At 38.3% G+C, this 19,857-nt stretch overlaps 1 protein-coding gene across 2 annotated transcripts in view; it reads left to right on the top strand.

Annotated features, from left to right (window-relative positions):
• Window positions 1–19,857, top strand: part of ADCY2 (adenylate cyclase 2) — a 203,536-nt gene that overhangs the window by 5,023 nt on the left and 178,656 nt on the right. The window contains exon 2 of one of the 2 annotated variants that reach the window (XM_052703930.1): window positions 11,420–11,617. The exons of the other annotated variant lie outside the window; for it this stretch is intronic. Coding sequence (XP_052559890.1) covers window positions 11,420–11,617 — 198 coding nt within the window. The remainder of the gene's footprint in view (window positions 1–11,419; window positions 11,618–19,857) is intronic. 2 annotated transcript variants of the gene reach the window in all.

Raw genomic sequence — 19,857 nt, 5'->3', positions numbered from 1 at the left:
AAAGCAAAAATCAGTTTATTTATAATGTCTTCTCTTTCAGTAATTCCAGCTGTAAGCTTACAGTTCTGCTTGAAAGTCTGCTGTATATCGAACTGTTCTGTGAGGGAATGCCATGTTTCAGGTTTTTTCTTATCTTTAGGCACCATAAAATCACAGTATATTTTCCAGGTATCGCTGCTGGCTGTCTGATACAGTCTCATGATTTGCCCTCCCTGTCAGTTGTTTTCTCCAGTAATATCTTTGTGTGACTTTTGTGGCCAGTATTACCTCTTGAATTGGTCCTGTAAAGGTTGATGTTTCTTCCTATCTGAGTCAAGACTTACCTTGTTTTGTATCTGGTCTAGTTCCCAGGTACTATATCAGCCTGGGCTCTTGTTTCATTTATTAATGACACTCCCAGCACATCTGTAGTTGCTTTTAATGCCGCTAAGAGCTTGTCTCATTTGCCAGTCTCTAACCAGCCATCCAGATAATGAGGTGCCTGTGGCAACTTCTCTTCTTGTATTATCCTTCATGTTGAATAACCTGAATGCTGAGTAAGAGCTGGGTAAAAATATGGGTGTAGCTACACTGGCACCACATTGAGCCTTGAACTGTAAGTTTACCAGGTGAAAGCTTTGTGGATACTCTATCAATGGAAAGCTGATTTAGGTCAGCAGCTGTGACTCAAGCCATGGATCCACAATTTCTAATCATTACTGCAGCTGACATAAGTGGCAACAGATAAACTGACTACAGCTGCTGTTTACCTAGGTGCAATGGGAATTAGGTGGTGGATGGGCCGTGATTTTTCTGCTGTCTTTATCAGCATCGAGCCAGGTGTGTTGATTCACAAATCATCTATGGCAATTTCATGGTGGATTTGCCATGAACCAGTGAATATCCTTCTGGTTACCTTGCTTAAAACTTTTAAAATTGGTTTCAAGTTCCTTGTCATGGATGAAGCTATCTGACTCATGTAAAGTCTTAAAACTGTCATTGAAAAGGTAAATCAGTTTCTTGGGTTGTGCCTTCATGACGTCTCTTAGAGAAGTTTGCTAGACATCCCAGCTGCAATGTTTCTGCTGTGAATAGGAATACTTCTTGTCATAATGATGGCAGTCACTGGACTCATCCAGATTGCATGGAACATCACTCCAAGCTGATGGCAGCATGGACTTTTAATACAGGTAGAAGTGGTCTGCAAATCTCTGGAGTGGCTGGGCATGGGAAAAACTGCAGCTGAGCACCCTTAATCTTTCATCCTGTGCTTAGTTCCCAGCAATAACCTGGTGGTGATCCCAGTTGCTGAACACAGTGGCTTTCTATATATTTTAGTAAGAACTGAGTCAGCTCAAGCCGTATTGATATGTTAAAAGGAGAATCTGTCAATTGATCAAACTACTGGTTTTAAGGTTCTGGACCCTGAAATCAGCGAGTCAGCAGAGTTCTATTTCCCTTTCCCTCACCTTATCTTTTTCTTGGATAATTACCTCTTGATCCTCCTAGAAAGATCTACGCATTTTCTGCTTCAAATGTTCTATTTTTATTTTTTAAAACATTTACTTAGTCTCTTTCTCTAACCAGAACTATTTTGTTCTTAGTGATCTTTGCATCACTCTGATGAGAGCGTGTTCCAGGCAGGCATTTGGGAAAAGCAGAGGAAGCAGCCCTCAGATCTGCCATCTCAGCATCTGCTCCTTCCACCATTTGTGGTCCTAGTTCTGAGGTTTTTTTGATCCAGAAGATGTGCTCCGAAGTGCTGGAGCAATGGCTTCTGGCTCTACTCTCAGAGTTTGACTGACAGGCATGTGAAAGTGTGGAATATGTCCTTAGGGGAGTAAACTCTAAGAATTTTTTCTGTCATAAAAATAGCTGTGTTTAGGAAGTAATTGCCCAACCTTTGGAAAAGCTTGAAAAGTAATTACACAATGACAGTTGTGACTTCTCAATATTAAAACTATTTTTCATGTGACCTTTTAATGCTGATATGTAAAAGATGTGGAATATTCTTGCAAAACGTGTTTTCAAAAGACCCACCGGAGAAATAAGCCTAAGTCTACCTTTTTCTTTATTAAACAGACCTTTAAAATGTGCACTGTTTTCTCCTGTGTTGAAACTCATATGCTCCCTGGTTGATTCTGTGATTCTTACTTTTAAACAATTCCAATCTTGGCATTTGTTCTTGATTCTGGCCAGATTCCCAAGCTACCAATTTGGGACTAAAGGAGGGGTGGAGGGGGGGAAAGTACCCCTTAGCTTCAGTTTGACAGTTACTATCTAAATACAGTTGTCACTACTGAATAGTTCAAAGGAGTGAACTAGAATGCCAATATTTCCAAGTTCCAGGGGTCTGTATGGATGTGAGGAAGGGCGTAACTTCACTTACAATACGTGCTACAGTACAGTTAAGCTGGGAAACATGTTCTTGAGTCCTGTGAAATAATGTACTACCCATAAAATTTAATCAATGTAACTCTTTCAACTGTGTTACGTTTTGAATAAATTTCGCTGTAAAAGATACTTTTTTTAAAAAAAAGCATTCACCTACACCCATCCAGATTTTTGGATTTAGTGTAAATAGTAGTATGGAATGGAGAGTTCCCTTAAGCTTATTTTGGTGATAAAGGTAGTAAGGATTTTGAGAACATCTCAAAAGATCTAAAGAAACTAAGTTATTAAACCACATTTATGGAGATGAATTCAGAATCAATATGTGCATAAATGCAACATGCAAGGAAGATATGGTGATCACTACACTTACTTTAAAAATAGTCTGAGTGATGTGCATAGACACCAAATTAGCCCTGGAGCCTGAAATAATTGCTTTCATCAAAACACAAACTTCTACTCACTTTGCTTCTTATTGCCTCGACTCTCTTCTGCAAGGTATACTTGAGGGAGTAAAACATAATTAACTGTCATTGCTCTCTGGGATGTGGCTTATCTTCTGTGCTTGCCGGAGTCATTTTGTAGGACAATTTCATAAGCGCAGGCTTCAGCCACCAGTAATTGTGTCTTGTTTTTCACAGGCTAGTAAATGAGTTAGGGGGGAAGGCAACTTTCGATTATCCTCAGCTGAGAGAAAATTGAGGTTGTGTGAAGTGGCTAAATGGCATGATGGTCCAGTTCAAGTTCCCTGGCACTCTGGAGGTCCTCTGAAGCCCATCTTATTTAATCAAAAGTTGTAAGCACCGACAGATTGCTTATGATGTAGATAATAGGATGAGAGATTATTAATCAGTGAAAACTAAAGAAAGAGAAAATTGCCAATGTGATAAGGGAGAATTGAAAAGAAAAAATAAGAAAAGCTGCTTACCATTGCGGTTGGGTGCGTGGGGTTTGTGCAGGGCATATTTATCTGTATAAAACACGTAAGTACCAGGCTCTGCTTCTGTTAATTATGCTTCTGATTGTGATAGGTGTCTGTCCTGTATTCCCATCCATGTAGGAGAGGTCTTAGGCTTGTGGTATTCTCTATCTCTGTATTTACATGCAGATTATTCAAGTGGTTGTCAATCCTTGTTGGTCTGGATGGACACTACCTTTAAAAATCATAAGAGCTGTTTCAATGGACAGCTGTGTTTGCTTTATGCAGAGAAAAGAGAAAATGAAAGCAAACATTATTCCAATATCTGTCCGCAGTGCTGCAGCTTTGACCCTCGCAAGCATATCTTTTGAGTTCTTTTGTATTCATTTTGGAGTTGTGGCAGTGGGAGGACCAGAACTGCTGGTGGTATTCATGATGCACTGAGGTAGCATTATGATGTTCTCGCTTGTTTATTCTTCTACTAACTTTCTGGGGTTTGGGTTGCTTTTTAACTGCTTGTGAGCACAGAAGTGATGTTTTCATGGGCTTTCCTATTATAAATGCCAAATATCTCAGTTTCAAAATGTTAGTAGTCAACCAAGAGCCTATTATCAAGTGTACAGAATTATACTTGGACACTTTTGGGTGAAGGGTACATTTTTTTATGGTTTCAGCTCTTTGTTCCATAAATTCAGTTGGCCCTTTCTGCAGAACCCTATTCTCTCCTTCTGATTTTTGTTTTTATTCTGTGATTTTTTTTTTTCACCTGTAGAACTCAACACTTATCTTAAGTTTGAGACAGACTCTTTGATGTGTGATGTATTCTGCAATGAGAACAACCCCATGATGTACTCACTTTTTTTTTTTTCTTTAAGTCCTGCTGCAGTTTGATCTCTCCATTCTTTTTAACACCTGGATCATCTGTTTGCTTGTGTCTTTTTTAGCAGGCTTCCTGCTCCTAATTAAGATTTAAAATGAACTTGCTACTTGTTTTTACCCTCTGAAAAATGATATCTCATATTCTTTTATTGGCTTATATTATTGAGGTTCTGGCTTTGTTTCGATCTTTCTCAAGTCATTTAGGGCAAATGATTAGCTTTTCGTTTGAGCATCTGATTTTTATAGCCATCTATGAAGATTTTAATCTGTAAATTTCTAGCTCTGCCTGTTAATTTTAGTGTTCGAGTTTTGTTTGTTCTTCAGTTCTTCACCATTATAAAGCAGCTTCTCAACAGTAACATTTTATGACACAGGCTTTTCCTACTTCTTGAGATCAGATGAGTGTTTTCTTTTTCTTTGTGTGACTGTTTTGTTGTTATTGTTATTGTTTGTTTTTTCCACCTCTTCCATGAGCCAGACCTAAACAAGTGTCTTAGCTTCTATCTGCTGATGTGATCCTTAGCCAGTCTGGCTGAGAGTCACTGAAGTATCCCATTACCTGTTGTGTTTTTTTACTTGGCAGCCTGTCTGTACCTCTGTATTTCATAAAATCTCATACAGTTTCCATCCTGATTGGATATTAGTCTTCTAGGTGATGTATTTCAATAAACTTTTGCTGTTCAGCTTAGTGTTTTAATTCATAGGCGCTTACTGTTATTTGTTGATTCTCCTAGATTATTGATTTTGTTTTAGCTTTCTTCAGTCCCTGTTGAAATATGACTTTCTGTCTGTTCTTTATACTTTCTATCTGGAGCAGTGATATTCTACTGAAGGTCTTTTTTCCACCAAGTTTTCAGTAGGACTGTTCTGTAAATAATGCCATTTAACGACAGGCATTTTATTTTTTCCATGTCTTTCTTAGGCTTTTAGTGTTTATACAGAAATGTGTATACTTTCACATGGCTGTTTCATTTCTCTGCAAACTTTAAAAAGAGAATCTGTCTGTTATGGCATTTTTTGGCATTTCTCTCCTGCATAAGTTTAATAAACTTCTGTCCTCTGTAGCTGGGAGTTACAGATCTCCACAACATTATTGCTTCTCTTAAATCATGTAGAATCACAGAATCATCAAAGTTAAAAGACCTCCAAGATCATCTAGTCCCACCTACCACCAGTATTTCCCCACTAAACCATGTACCTCAGTACAACATCTAAATGTTTTTTAAACGCCTCCAGGGGCAGTGACTCAGCCACCTTCCTGGGCAGCTCATTCCAGTGCCTGACCACTCTTTCGGAGAAGAACCTTTTCCTAATGTACTATGTCCTCGTAACCTGTTCAATTTGAATGATTTCCTATGACCTTTGAAGTGCCAGCAAACTCATTCTTTTCCAATTTAGGTTAAATTTAGCTACCTCTCAAGAGCACCTTCCATGTACCTAAAGATTCCTTGATTTCTTCAAATTACCTTTTAAATTAATTTTCTTAGCTGCTTATTGAACCTAAGCTTGTCAACCTATTTTGTTCCAGAAACACTGATGAGAGAGCTACTACAGTCTTCTATTTCTCCACTAGCGACCAATACTTTGCCTTCAGGACTTTTCTCCTAGCCTTCCTTATGTTAGTGTTATTTGCACTGGTCATAGCCTTTGACTGTTCCTTTGTACCTCTGGAGATCACAGCCAAACCTTCTGTGAGATCTGATGTTTTTGTGTCAAGCAGAGAAGCCTGTGTTCTCTGGTATTTTAGACTTTGTGTTTCTGATTGATACAACACTGAAGTATCAACACTGAAGTATCAACACTCATTCCTATTGGGCAAACTAGGAAGAAATTGGATTCAGCTGCTTTGTACTAAGCAAGGGAGAATGTGAACAGCTACACAGCTAAACTCACTAAAGACCCACAGGCCAAAAATGCTTGATACTGTAGTCAGTAACATAGGTGATCGCTGGGGTGTTTCCCAAGACTTAAGTGGTTAGTCATTTTATTATAGCTATTATTGTCTTTGTGCTAGCTGGGGCAGATGGTGTGAAGACAAAGAATAGTTCATTTCACAAGTATTGTTGCATTGGTGCAAAATGCTGAGCTTCTCGTATATTTTATAGTACACGTTATTCACTATTTGGAAGTTTGAGGAAATGTTCAAGGTGATGAAAGTGTCACCTGAAGGACCTGAATGAAGTGTTGCTATACTGATAATGTCCCAATATACTAGCAAATAAAAAATGATCTAGAATCTGGCCATGAATCCAGAACTGTTTCTTGTAGTTACATATATGTGTGTGCAGCAGCTTGGAAGCTATAATGACAATCTAAATTTCACTATGCACGTGATGTGCAGATTGCTGGTCTGATTGCTGGCAGGCGAGTAGTCAAATATCACTGTCTGCTAACAGCAGGTGCAGAATGTGGTTCTGACTCATTAATGGGGAAGTGAATTTCTCAAGACAAGAATCTCTGTGAAGAAACTGGATGTTGAGCCTGATGTTCTTATTATTGATGTACCAAACCAAAGAGGGAATGTTGAATCAGAGGGAGAAATCTCTTGGTGAAAATCAAGCACTTTGTCAACATAAAAGGCAGGGCAGTTTGATTAAAAAGTACAGTTCAATTAATTTGTTGCTAATGTCCATGAGCATGCTGTGGAAAGCTCAATAAATGATTAATCAACTAAAATATAAAGGCACACGAGAAAGCTTCTAACCAGGAACGTAAGAAGAAAGCACGAGCAAAGCTTTGAGTTATGAAAGAAAAAAGTAGATGTGAAAGGCAGAGAAGTTTTTCTTAGTTGTGGATCCAGAAAATACCACGAGGCTTGGAAATGGCATCTGGACTTAAAGGCAAATCATCATTTCTGGAGGGAAGGTGCTCTCATAGTGATGAAATAGGTGGAAAAAAATCCTGCGGTGGTCAGTGAAAACTTTTCAGTTGTCCTAAATGATGAGATTCTAAATGAAGCTGTACAGCTCCTTGGCTGGGAGCAGCAGCATCTCCCAGTAAAATGGGGATTTTTCCAGCTGCCTAGTATATGACACACTGCAATCAGCTGTAAGCAAGTTCACTAAAATATAAAAATACGGGATAAAAGTTACAAGCACCCAGGAGATTTTTATATCTTTATCTTTGGAGAGAACTATTTCTTGAGGTGTTAGAGAACTGAAATGCTGTGTACTTCTGTGAAGAGAAAGGTGGTGACATCTTCTGAAAATCATTGTGGTTCTCATTCTCACAAGACTTGGAAAAGATTTTACGGGAAAAAATGGCCAATTTTTGCTACAGAGGTAACTGAACAGATTCCTGCAGTCAGCCTGCTTAAATGAAGATGTCCTACTTTGTTAAGGAGGTAGGTGAGCTAATAGTCCTTCAGGCTATTTTTTTTTTTTTAATGCTCAACACTTTCTACAGTAGTTATATGAAATCTTACATAGTTTCAATGTTTGAAGAACACTGCTCACTTTTAAAAAATATGTGTTCTTATTTAGAAGCATTTCACTGATCTCAGCAAAAAAGGATTTTAGTAATGATTTAGTATAGTAAATGGTTTGAATTAATTGTGACTAAGCATGTGGTATTTCAGATCTCAGCAGGGGTCTGCTGTCTGTAGACTGGTGTCAAATTCCATTAGATGACAAGAATAAAGGAAAAAGCACCAAAAGAATGAGAGAGATGATGGGAGGAGATTTTATGCTGAGACTGCTATTGTAAATGCTTGTTTATTCATTTTTATAGGGTGCTTTATTTAGTTGTGTGGCTTTTATAAAAGAGTGAATTGCTCTACAGCAGCTCTGATGTTTAAAATTAAACAGAAGGCACACTGTTATTTGGAAGGGGAGGGAACAGGATGGGGAATGAGAAAAGGTTGTAGCTTTTGGAAAGATCAGTGAAAGTGATTCAGATTTTAGAGATGATAACAATATTATTACGTACTTATGCATTTATGGGGGTTAGAACAATTTGTAACGGTAGACTTCTTAATTTCTTCAGTGATTAAAAGGCAGCAAGATAGCAAACACTCAGGAAGATAGAGCTGTCAGGTAAGATCCATGTATTGTAGGCCTAGCCGTTATATTTGAAAGTGTCATGCTGATAGTTTAATTCCATTACCTCTGGTGTATTTTAATTTCTGTGAGAAGCAATAAAAAAGAAGGAAAGTGTTTTGTGTGGGTTCTTTTTCCATCCTTCGGAAATAGTTAGGGAAACAGAACATTTTATTGTTGGGAATTGTCCTTGTACCTGACATCATCTTGTAACTTGCTAAACACACTGATGATTGCTAATGCTGATAGAGACGTTCCAAGCTCTAAATGTCCTCCTCTTTGAAAATTTCACTTCTTTAGAGAAATAGAAAAATACTGTTGCAAGTAATTTTGAGAAGAAAATCCTGTGTCAGGCAGCCTGCCTCTGTTGGCCTAAAACTAGCACATATTTTACAGGCAATATTGGGAAAAGTCCCATGTATTGAATGAATTGAATTAAATGAATTAAAGTTGCAGGAATTATTTTTTTATATGTATACTTTAATTGCCTTCAGCTTACCCTGTTCTATCATTAAATTCATCTTTTACTTTAGATAAAAAATGTGTATGGTGAGATATAAGCACTTTGGGCTTCTAGAAGCTGTGGCTTTGTCATCGGCTCAGCTAGGTGAAGTCCCACTGAAGCCAGGGAAGCCGCTTTCATATACATGGAATGAGAAGCTGGTGTAACTGGGGTCTATTTTTTATTTCTTTTGCTGCATATATTTAAGGCAAACCAAAACTTCAAAACTTTGGAATAGGCAATCAAACAAGGGAGGATAATAGGAATAACTTTTACATTTGGTGATTGAAATGGCTCATCTAAGTGTTGAGGTTGGTTTACACTTAAAAAAAAAAAAAGAAAAAAAAGAAAGAAAAAAAAAAAAGGGTTTTTTTGGTGATTAGCTTGTAACAAGGAACAAAATTTTGATAGATTGATCTAATGATAGAATATGTATATATGTAGATATTTAACTGTGTGTGTATACATGTGCTGTAAACTGAAAGCTGAATGTTATTCTGTTATAGAGCGAGATCATCCTAGAAAGCAACATGTACCCATACATGACTGAACTGGAGAAGCATATTGTCAAATTCCTGGTAGTTCATTAATAGATTCATTGTTACCATGTTATGAATTTGATGTTATCAAATTTGACATCACTTAAGTCACTTAAGTCCAAGTTTCCTGAATCTTGGCTTTCTTTAGGATGGTGTGAGTTCCTCTTCATGTCTGCAACCTTGACTGTATGGTAGACAGTGTTGTCATGTCCCATCTATAAAGGGAGAGGAAAGGAGTGACGTTGTCCTGTCTCGGGGGAGGGGTCTCACTTCTCAGTGCGTAACAGTTTTGCAATCCCACCTGTAAGTGCAGGAGTGAAACAGTTTAATTAAATGCTTTTGATGAAATCTGGGCTGAAACTGATCAAGATGTTTACTGAAATAAACTTCAGGGGTGGGGATGAACAAAACCCCATTTATTATTATACAGTCATACGCAGAAGAAGATAAGGTAACTTAAATGTGTTGTTTTAAAGGTGAGAAAGGCAAGAGTTAGTTCTGAAAAGTACTACTGTCTTTCTGTTTGACTTTGTAGCAATAGCTGAGGTACTGGAAGGATAACCCTCAGCTTGCCCTGCCTGATCAGAGGTAGGCTCTCATAGCTGTGTTTCCACTGGTTTCCAGCAGCCAGGGATTGCTGCTCTGCTCCAGGAGCCATATGGCATATCAGCTAATGAGCTTGGCAGAAAGTCGATCAATTCCTCTCCTGTCCTGTCAAAGTCCAGAGTCTGCTTTGGTTATGTGTATGCCTGAGCTCGTGGCTCCTGCCTGATGTGGTGCTGACCGGAGGCGTGGGGACACTTGTGGCAGTGGGTGAGCATACTGGAGGCAGCTGACGAGCATGGAAGTGTGCAGAGCATGCACAATAAGGTCATGAACAGCAGGGGAAGGATGTGAAAGAGTGCAACAGCACTTGTCTCTTATAGATACTGGCTTGTGTAGTTTGTCTTTTATGAGGGGGAAAAAAAATGCTGAAACACGTTTCCAATTTATTTATTTATTTATTTATTTTTGCACTACCTGTAGAAAGTTTTATATAAGTAAGATCAAAAGCCCACAGAAGATAAAATGTTAAGTATTTAAGCTGACGAGCTACCAGTGGGCAAAAAGTATCAGACACTAAGAAAGCCATTACAAAACTAGGGGAAAATCAGTTGAAATCAGTGCTGAAAAATGATTAAATGGGCGCTTTCAGATTGTCCTCATGATTTCACCAACAGGAGAAGTAGAGGTGAAGCGTTTCTGCAGTGTGACTTGTGGAGGGCATTATACTGCTGCAACAGCAGCATTTAGGCCCTTTTGCAATCCTTTTTTTATTAAAAATTGCTGTTAGAACTCCTAAAAGCTGCTTGAATGAATGAATGAAGGTTGTACAACCAGCCTTTGATACAGTGCTGTTGTACTTCAACCATGGATGCTTTGGAATTAATGCTTCTATCACTAGATGATTTAAACATATTAGTGTAGTAACTTTTATACAGGTTCTGTAAATAAATTTAATTCCGCTTTATTCTGAATCTCTTTTTGAGGTACGTTCCAGCTATTACACTGCATGTTGCTGCACATTTCAAAGTTAGCATTTGCTAGGAAAAAAATGGTGCATATAATCTGTAACCCATCCATCCAGCTGAGTGCTTCAAAAAGAAGCAAGATAGATAGTACCTGATAGATATTGATGTCAATAAAATTAGACTCTAAAGGACTTATTGACAGCATCAGTTTGGGAGGTGTTTAGACAGTTGCGTTCTTCAGTGGAGATTCTTCAGTTTAACCTGTGAACCATACTGTCTGCAGAGATCTTGTGAATTCAGGAGCAGAAAAGCTTGTGCCACTTTCTGCAGATCGGATATGCCTTGCCTCTAATTCACTTGGTCCTTCATGCCTACCACATTACTTCAGTGTGAGTTAGTTTTCTCAATCTACTTCAAATAATATACATCTCAATTTAACAAAAGAGGTATTCGTGTGGCTAATGGTTATTTATGAAGCTAATCCAAATTACAGCTCCTTACATGGACAGAAATCCTGTTTTGATTCATATTGCTAGACATTTGATTGATATTCCCATGTCTTTCTGAAATATCAGTGCACCATCAGTTAAGAGTGTCTTACTCTGGTCTGACCTTTAAGTACATCAGTTTTTAACTTCCTTTTCATTTTCCTTTGTTTTCAGGAAATTGAAGACCACGTGGCATTTTTAATAACTGTTCCAACAGCTCTAGCAATTTTTTTTGCTATATTTATCCTTGTCTGCTTAGAGCCTGTCTTTAAGAAGCTGCTCCGTGTATTTTCGTTGGTGGTCTGGGTATGTCTTGTTGCCATGGGATATCTCTTTATGTGTTTCGGAGGAATCATCTGTCCCTGGGACCAGGTAAGATTGTCATTATTATTAATTTTATTTCTACTGGCTGGATTTCTAGGAGCGCTATTCTGCGAAAGTGTCGGCATTAGCTTCTGTGGGACATCTCATGGAAAGTTTTTGTGACCAAGTGTTTCTGTGCTAAGATTTCCTGCATCTGTTTCATTGATTTCAGTCCACCCAACTTCCTTCTGTAGAAAACATTTGATTACAGATTCCAGACCAATTAGCATGTTGGAAGTGTGAGATTTGTTCAAATCTGCTGATGCTGCCTTCAGCTTAAAGTGTGAGAGCTTTCTGTTCAGTGGTCTTCAAGATATTTTGTAGCAACGTTTGAAGAAAAGTGATTGATAACTTCCTTGCGTATCTAAGGAAATACATAAGTACAGAAACAGGGAATTACCATTTCATTAAAAAAAAAAAAAAAAAAAGGAAAACAAAGTAAAATGTAGTTGCCTCTTAATTGCAGCATTTTTGAAATATTAATAAATGATATGTGATATCCAGAGCTGTACCTGATAGATTCTTTGGTGTTTTGCTACATCCTTTTCCTTTCCTGCATTCTCTCAACATGGAAATGCTGTTGATGTAATGATCACTGCAAACCTCCCTATAGGATGGAAAAAATCCTTTAAATATACAAATGTGTCCCCTGAAAACTCTGTGTTGAGTGCAAGTTTAGTGTAAGACTTAAACTGTAATAGTCTATCTGTGGTGCCTTCCAGGTCTTTATCTTGAATCAGTTTATCTGACTTTCTATTTGCAACTTGCAAAGACTTATGCAAATATTGAACTTTAAGTATGCAACTAATTCCTCTAACATCGTTGATTCAGATGATTTAAATTGCTGATGTATGTTGATAATATTAGTTTTGGTCCCTTCATCTCCCTTTCTTGTTCTTCCTTTTTTTTTTTTTTAAATAAGTATTTGGAACTACCAAACCATCACTTTCAAACATTTGAAAGTGATAAAAAAGCAAGCCTTGAACGTGTTATATTTTTTTCTAGGTACCCATTTCACCATGGTTGTCTCTGTATCTTTGTGATACCAAGGCTAGGTATTTCACGTGGCCTTACTTTGTTGATTTATTTATTTGTTGCCAGCTGTGAGATGTCATGCTAGATTATTTCAAGCTTAGATACAAATATATAGTTAGCCATATTATCTTTTCACTGCAAATTCTGTGGAGTTTAATCTTGTTATTTGAAAGGCATGATAATGATTTTTCAAAAGCATATGGTATGAAAGATATCTGAAATGGATTAGGTTGTTGCAGTCCTGGTGTTTTCTTTAGTCTGCCAAGGTGGCTTGTCCTACTGTGCTTCTTTGTTAGCAAACTGTGGGAATTTCCATAACATCATGATGACTGGGTTGGCCATCTATGGCAGGAAGGGCTGCAGAGCGCTTGGGAAAGACATGGTCCTTTAGCAGCTTGCTAGGACACAAGGAGTCAGATGCTTTGATCTGCTCCTTGGTTGATGTGCAAGAGGTTCTTGGGAAGAGGATATTTGAAAGCAAGCAGCGTTAGTTGATCTGCCCAAAGCTGCAGCTGTCTCACTTAGTGGACAGGACTTTTCCAAACAGCACTGACCCTACTGCCCATATCTGGCTTAACTGGAACTTGCTGGTGTGCTTACTGTCTGGCAGGAGAGGGGCTGGGGTACAGCAGCCTTTGACCACTTTAAGAAGTTGCTGCCTCAGAATACTTTTCTGTTTTTTCCTTGGAATAGCAGTGCTGTTTTGGTGATTGCTGTTGGTACACTTTTGCCTACTGTCAGTTAAGAGTAAACTACAGAAATATGGAAATCTTTCTGGGAGTTTGACCTCATACAAAGCAGGCTGATTCCATGTTTAATGGAAAAAAAAGGCAGCCAGCAATAGAGCTGTGCAGTCCTATAGTGTTGGTGTTTTGATTGCTCTGCATTAGGAATACGTGGGTCAGTAATAGATGTTCTGTCCTATAATTATACATGAAAGCAAATCTGAAAAAATCCTTCTTCAAAGATGACTGACAGATTCTTTCTTAAAGGTTTTTTTTTAAGGTTTTAGGAATTTAAAACATGTTTTGCTTCGTTTATTAGGGTGTTTTTCTTGTTCCTCTATGCTTCTTGTGAGAGAAAAGAAATTGATATAAAATTTAAATTAATTCTGTTTCAGATACATCCTTGTCGCAATAACTAATTGGAAAATGATCAAAATACTAATTAAAAAAAACAACTGTTCATGCACCAAGGTACTTCACTTTCATTTTCTTCAAACTACAAGCTAAGTTTGTTCTTGTCTAGCGGGATTTAAAAATAATCTTTTCAGCATATCTTTCATGTCTTCCAAATCCTGAGCTTGTAAAAAAGATGGAATTTCTTAATTGTACTGGTGAACAGTTAAAAGATAAATATGCTGCATACCATAGTTAATAGAAAGAATGTGTTTTTCTTTCACTTTTGTACAAACCTTTTCCCTTTGAAGGACAACTCTGCATCCCTTAGGTTTTGGCTTGATGATTTTAGTATTCCTTTTGGCTGTTTTTACGTGCTAAATGCCAATTTTCTCTGTTGTTGGAAAAACCTCAGGTGTGAACTTTTGCAGCTTTTGTTTACAATAAAAATACCACTTCAGAGAGAGTATTTTTGTTATGAATTCAATATATATTTAATTGTGGAGCAGCTCCCTCTGTGCCTGCAGGCACATAGCTCAAATAACTTCCATGAAAAATGGGGAATTGAAAATGAAGCGGGCTGGTCAGTGCCGGTGTTTTTTGCCTTAGTCCTGTGGGCTGGTATGAAATAAGTGCAAATCATAATTGGTTTCAGCTTGCTTTTGTTGTCCCTGCAGACTGCTTTTATCTGTCTGCATTTCCTCATCTCTTGTTCAGCCACAGCTACAGCTTTGGAGAGAAAGCCGTTATTGGGTGTGTGGATCTGGCAGTGTTGGGAGCGGGGTGCAGGCGGCTGCAGGCTCTTACTTTGTCCCTCAGGCCTGTCTGTAAGCCCTGTGCTGGCCCCATAATTGCCTGCTGAACCTTAGCCAAAGGCTGGAGCTGGCATTTAGCTGCATGAGCATCATCAAACCCATCTACCAGAGGAGACAAACTGCAGGATTGTTTGCATTATTAATCTTTCCAGATAGCTTAACTCCTTAGTTAGCCTGAGCTCCCCTCCTCCTTATGGATGGTGCAGACAAGCCAGGTGCATTGGAAAGGAGATGGATAGCACCACCTACATGAAAAGCACCGCTTACTTGGAAAAATTTTGGGCAGTGGTGGCAAATACCCTTCTTGTCTGACAAACTGTCACTACAGAAGCGTGGCAGTTCCCTCTCATTGCCCTGCTGGCTCAGGGAACTGGGATGTTTTGATAGGGCCTATATGGATGAGACTGACTTGCAGCCCAATGGAGGAAGGCTGGACTCTGAGATGAGAGGATGTCTGTATGAGAGGTCTGGCAGGAGGCAAGGGCACCTTCCTGTGATGGATAGGAAAGAAGCAAAGGAAGTCATGTTATGCCTGAGAGACAGCAGTTGGTTGTCTGCTGGCAGGTCTTTCCAAATCTAAGGTATGAGTGATAATGTATGGGGCTGGCTTCCCTCATGAAAGACTAAGGGAAGATTTTTAGAAAGATCTGCGCCAAAGTCAGTGGATGATATATTTGGTGGAAAGCTGAAAACACATGTTGGATAAGCTGAGGAAGAAGTGCTGGTGGAAGAAGGTGATTTTGTCATATCAGGACTTTTCTTTACTGACAGAAAGGTTCAACTTTCTAACAAACAAAAATCCAGTATCCATCTGTAAAGTATATGCTAGGGGATGAATTTAGTTTTAGTTTTAGTTTTGATTCACTGGCAGTACAGTTATTGTACAATGGTTGCTTTTCCATTCTATGTCATCTTCTGACACACCTAATACTTCCTCAGCCTTTTATACAGATGTGTGTAAATATATCAAGGGGTAAGAAGAGCTCTTCAGGCACACGGTGGATGATTTAAAAAAAAATAAAATATAAAGAGTAATTACACAACATTATACTGGTCTAATGAATTCTGTCATTGCTGGATTTTGGTATTCAACTCTAGTTATATATGCGTTTGCACAGCCCAGGCACCAGATGTGATTCTCCTTGTCTATATTCAGTTACAGCACAGAAATTACTGCAAATTACTTCAAGCGAGATTTGACACTTCTGATTTACAAAAAAAATTATCCATGTAGCCCTCTGTTTATAATATGTTTGGCTACTTTATTCTAATGCTAGTTTTTGAGCTGAATCTAAAGAACTTCTTTGTTTTGTTTTAATGTGTGAGTAGCGTAGAACAGTTCAGTTGGCAGCGACCTACAGAGATCATCTAGTATGATGGCCTGACCATGTCAAGGCTCAGCAAAAGTTGAAGCATATTAATGACGACGTCGTCCAGAAGTCTCTTAAACAGACATGGGATAGCAACCACCTCTCTAGGAAGCCTGTTCCAGTGTCCAATCTCCTCCATCATGATAAAGAATTTTTTCCTAATTTCCAGCCTGATGTTCCCCAGCTCATATTTGCACTGTTCCCACACATCCTGGTATTAGTGACCAGGAGCAGAGCCTGGCACAATTCTGTGCTTGCCCTCCTCAGGCAGCATTGAGGCCGCCTCTCAGTCTCTTCTAGGCTGGACAGTCTAATCCTTCTCATCCTCTCCTCAGAGGAGTTACTCTGTTATGCTGGAATGTTATGCAAGAGGAGTTGTTGTAGAGTGGTTGAATTCCAGCCTCAGAGCAACACTTGTGTATGAAATCTAGGCCAGATTTGCAGTATTAGTCTTTATTATTCTCATTTGTTTTGATGCTTTCTTAGCATCTGAGCATATAAGTCTGTTATGTGCTGAGGGATAGAGGCCTGCACAGCGGATCTTCTCTGAACAGTCATGATAATTATCTCCTGTGTAAAGTCAAGGGGCTGCAGTCTGTCCAGGGGCTCCTGAGGCAACATGGATTTTGCATTTCTGAGGGAGGACTTAGAGCTGTGTTTGGAGGTGAGCAAAGCCAAGGATGCAGAACTGGAGAGGAATGTGTGGGAGGTCTGAGCTCTCAGAAGACAGTTGCATTTCTGGCAAACTGGATGGGTTCGTGGAAAATAAAGAATTTTACATAAAATTGTCCAGGGTCTTATTTTCACATCTTGCTTGGGACCTGCGTTGTGTGAAGTTAGCCCTGATGTAAATTACTATTAAAATATGCACTTAAATGGTGCCAGAACAGTTAGATGTTTGAGAAGGAGATCAGGATGAATGCCAGGGAAGTTCCTGCAGCACAGGAAAGCACGGATGAGTTATTGTGAACCTTGCAGTGGTCTTTGGATCTGGAGTATGGAGGAGACTTACAATTTTTTCAAGTTCAGGGAGAATCAGACTAGCAAGAATGAATGAATATCCTAAGCAAGGAACTGAATCTTGAAGGAACATGGTTCGGTACCTTGCAGTATGAATAGTCACCTGGTAAAGGACCAGGTGGCTTGTTTCAAAGAATGAGGTACTGGGTAGCAGTTGATGCTGTGCTGTAGGAGCAGATGTGGAAGAAGACGACGAAACCCAGAATCCACAAGTACAAGCCATTTTTTGGGGGGTCATGTTAGATGAAGGAGAAGAAGAGATGATTTTTATCTTAATATTCTTTTTAGACATATGAAGTTCTAGGCTAAATATAAGGACATTTTAATGTATTTATCAAATTCCGGTGTGACTATATCTGTATAAAAGACAGGAAAAAGCTGAGCTACTAGAAACCTGCCAGCTTGTCATTAAAATCAGTAGTGTAGTAGATTAATATAGCAAAATAGTGTGTAGAACCTTTGAAGACCCTGTTAGCATAGCTAATGTGTCATTGTTAACCTTTGGTATGTGATGGCAGTGTGTTCTGATGGCTGTTCAGGGAAAGAAAACTGATTTATCTCGAGTAGGAAAAGCTGTTTTTATTAGTATTTTTATTTTTTTAAAGTAAGACATCTGTTGTGGTGCCAAATGGAAAAGAAGAAGCAAAACTGGAGGAGATGGGAATTATTAAAATTATTGTAATTATAGGCAAAGGGAGATGGCAGCTGGTGTGACTTCAGAGAGCATCAAGCCTGAGGAAAATTGTTGGTTCAATTTCTTGGGGAGATCTCTGGGGAATGATTCCCTTTATTAATGCTTTCTACCACTTGGGGCACATGGGGCAACAGAATGTCTCTGCTATAATGAAGATTGTTGATGGCACAGTTAAGGGTCCTCCAAAAGAGTAGGATGTTATAGGGCAAGAACAGCATGACCTTGAAGACCTAGATTAAATTTAATAGTACAAAGTATTAGGTGGGCCTGCATTTGGGAACTAACAGCAGAAAATTCAGCTGTGGGCCAAGAGATCATCAGTAGAAAATGAGCAGCAAAAGCAGAATGAAGAGGAGATGCATGAAAAGGTCACTGCATCACTGGGGTAGCAGAATCAGTTACAATGACAAGGGATCCAGATCAGGTGAGGTTTCACTGATGCCTTAATCACTATGTACATCTTGATGCACTATGCACATTTTGGTCATCTGCATTCAAAAGGATACACTGAAGCTGGAACAAATGCAACAAGTGAGATCATCAGGAGAAAGGAGAGAGCCCATTTTGTGTGGGAAATTTGACAGCTATAGAGGAGGAGAACAGAGGAACGTAGTGGTGTGACTGCCATCTACAGATGATACAGATGATACATCTACAGATAATGCCACTGGGGCACTGAGTTTGTGGAGTGGCTTTCCAGACAGAACAGCAAGGACTAAAATAATGAATTGGTTTTATAGTGGAATGCTGCCCTTATTTAAAAGTCATTTGGTGTATTTGCAAGGAGGGGAATGGACTTCAGTGATCCAGGAGCATCCTTTTGGTCCCTTTTGCCTATACGTTATGTACATCCTGGGGTCTACTGAATTAGTCTAAATGGAAATTTACTTTGCATCTAAAATGCATATTAAAACTGAAGAGAGAGATTTTCTAAGTTATAAAAGTTAATGACTTTTTATTATTTAAATGTTTTTTTATCCTTCTGGGGAAGGAAGCAGTAGTCTCAAAAAAAAGTATGGGATCATAATAACCTAGCTGTATTTCTGATCAGGCAGTTATTTTAGATCATATAATTGAGTTTTGATGTAATATGAACACGAAGAGGCTGAATGTCTCCTATACCTTTATAAGAAGAGCCTTTAGAAATCCTTGGCTTTATGCTAATTTATTTTTCTTTACTCCATTTCCTGTAGTGATTTTTCCATCTCAAATCATAAAATTAAGTATGAAGACTGAACTGATTGCAGATTTCGTCAAGATTATTGCATAGTTTATACGTGTTGTGATATTTGCTGTGCAAGTCACGTGGATCAATTTTGGTATGGAAAGTATTAATGTAGCTCCATGGAAATACAATAAAAACTTACGTCTCAGATAAATATGCAAAATTGATCGTGGCACACTTTCCTCTCCATGATGGGAAATTATGCTTATAAAAAAATCCCTTAATATTCTTAGAATTCTGAAAATAAGTAATTGGGATTTCAAATGTCATCATATTGTTCTATATTGCTGGTATAAAAAAAAACAAATGACAAATAGAAATTAATGATTCAAGCCATTCATAAGGGTTCTTATACACTTAGTAATTGATCTGGCATTAGAAAATAAACATTTTAATAATTTTATAGTACATAGTAATTAACAAATACTTGTATGATGGAACTATTTGAGAACCTTTAAAGAATTTATCCACAGTTTCTTATCTAAGCATACGTTAGGCCATATAAGCCTTTTTCTTCAATTGAAATTGTTTTCTACTTAGAAATTTTTCAGTTTGCCTGACTTCCAGGATTGGATTTTTTGGCATGGCACTGCTTGAGTCTTTTGGTCTGAGCTCTTTGCTTAAAAACTTGATCTTAGAACTGAAGTAATTTTGTGACTTTTACACTTAATTCTTATTGATGTCAGAAAAGTTTTGCGCAAAAGAAATCTGAAGTCTTCTGGTATCATTTGCAATTGATTCACCAGGGTGGTTAAACTCTCTAAACACTTGGTTGAATTTTATGAGAGCTGGAGACATTAGGACAAAAAAAAAGCGCAACTTCTGTTTCAGTAAGGCTGACTCAATGTGAGTTGTAGGAGATGTATATTTACATCTCAAGTTCATCCATATTTGTGTATGTTTTATGTATCCATATGAATAACATAAATTATAAAATCTGTATGAATAACATTTTAAAAAATCTTAACTACA

This window comes from Tympanuchus pallidicinctus, unplaced genomic scaffold, assembly GCF_026119805.1.
Source record: "Tympanuchus pallidicinctus isolate F22 unplaced genomic scaffold, pur_lepc_1.0 scaffold5, whole genome shotgun sequence".
Taxonomy (NCBI): Eukaryota; Metazoa; Chordata; class Aves; order Galliformes; family Phasianidae; genus Tympanuchus; species Tympanuchus pallidicinctus.
This window is presented reverse-complemented; position numbering and strand designations above follow the sequence as displayed.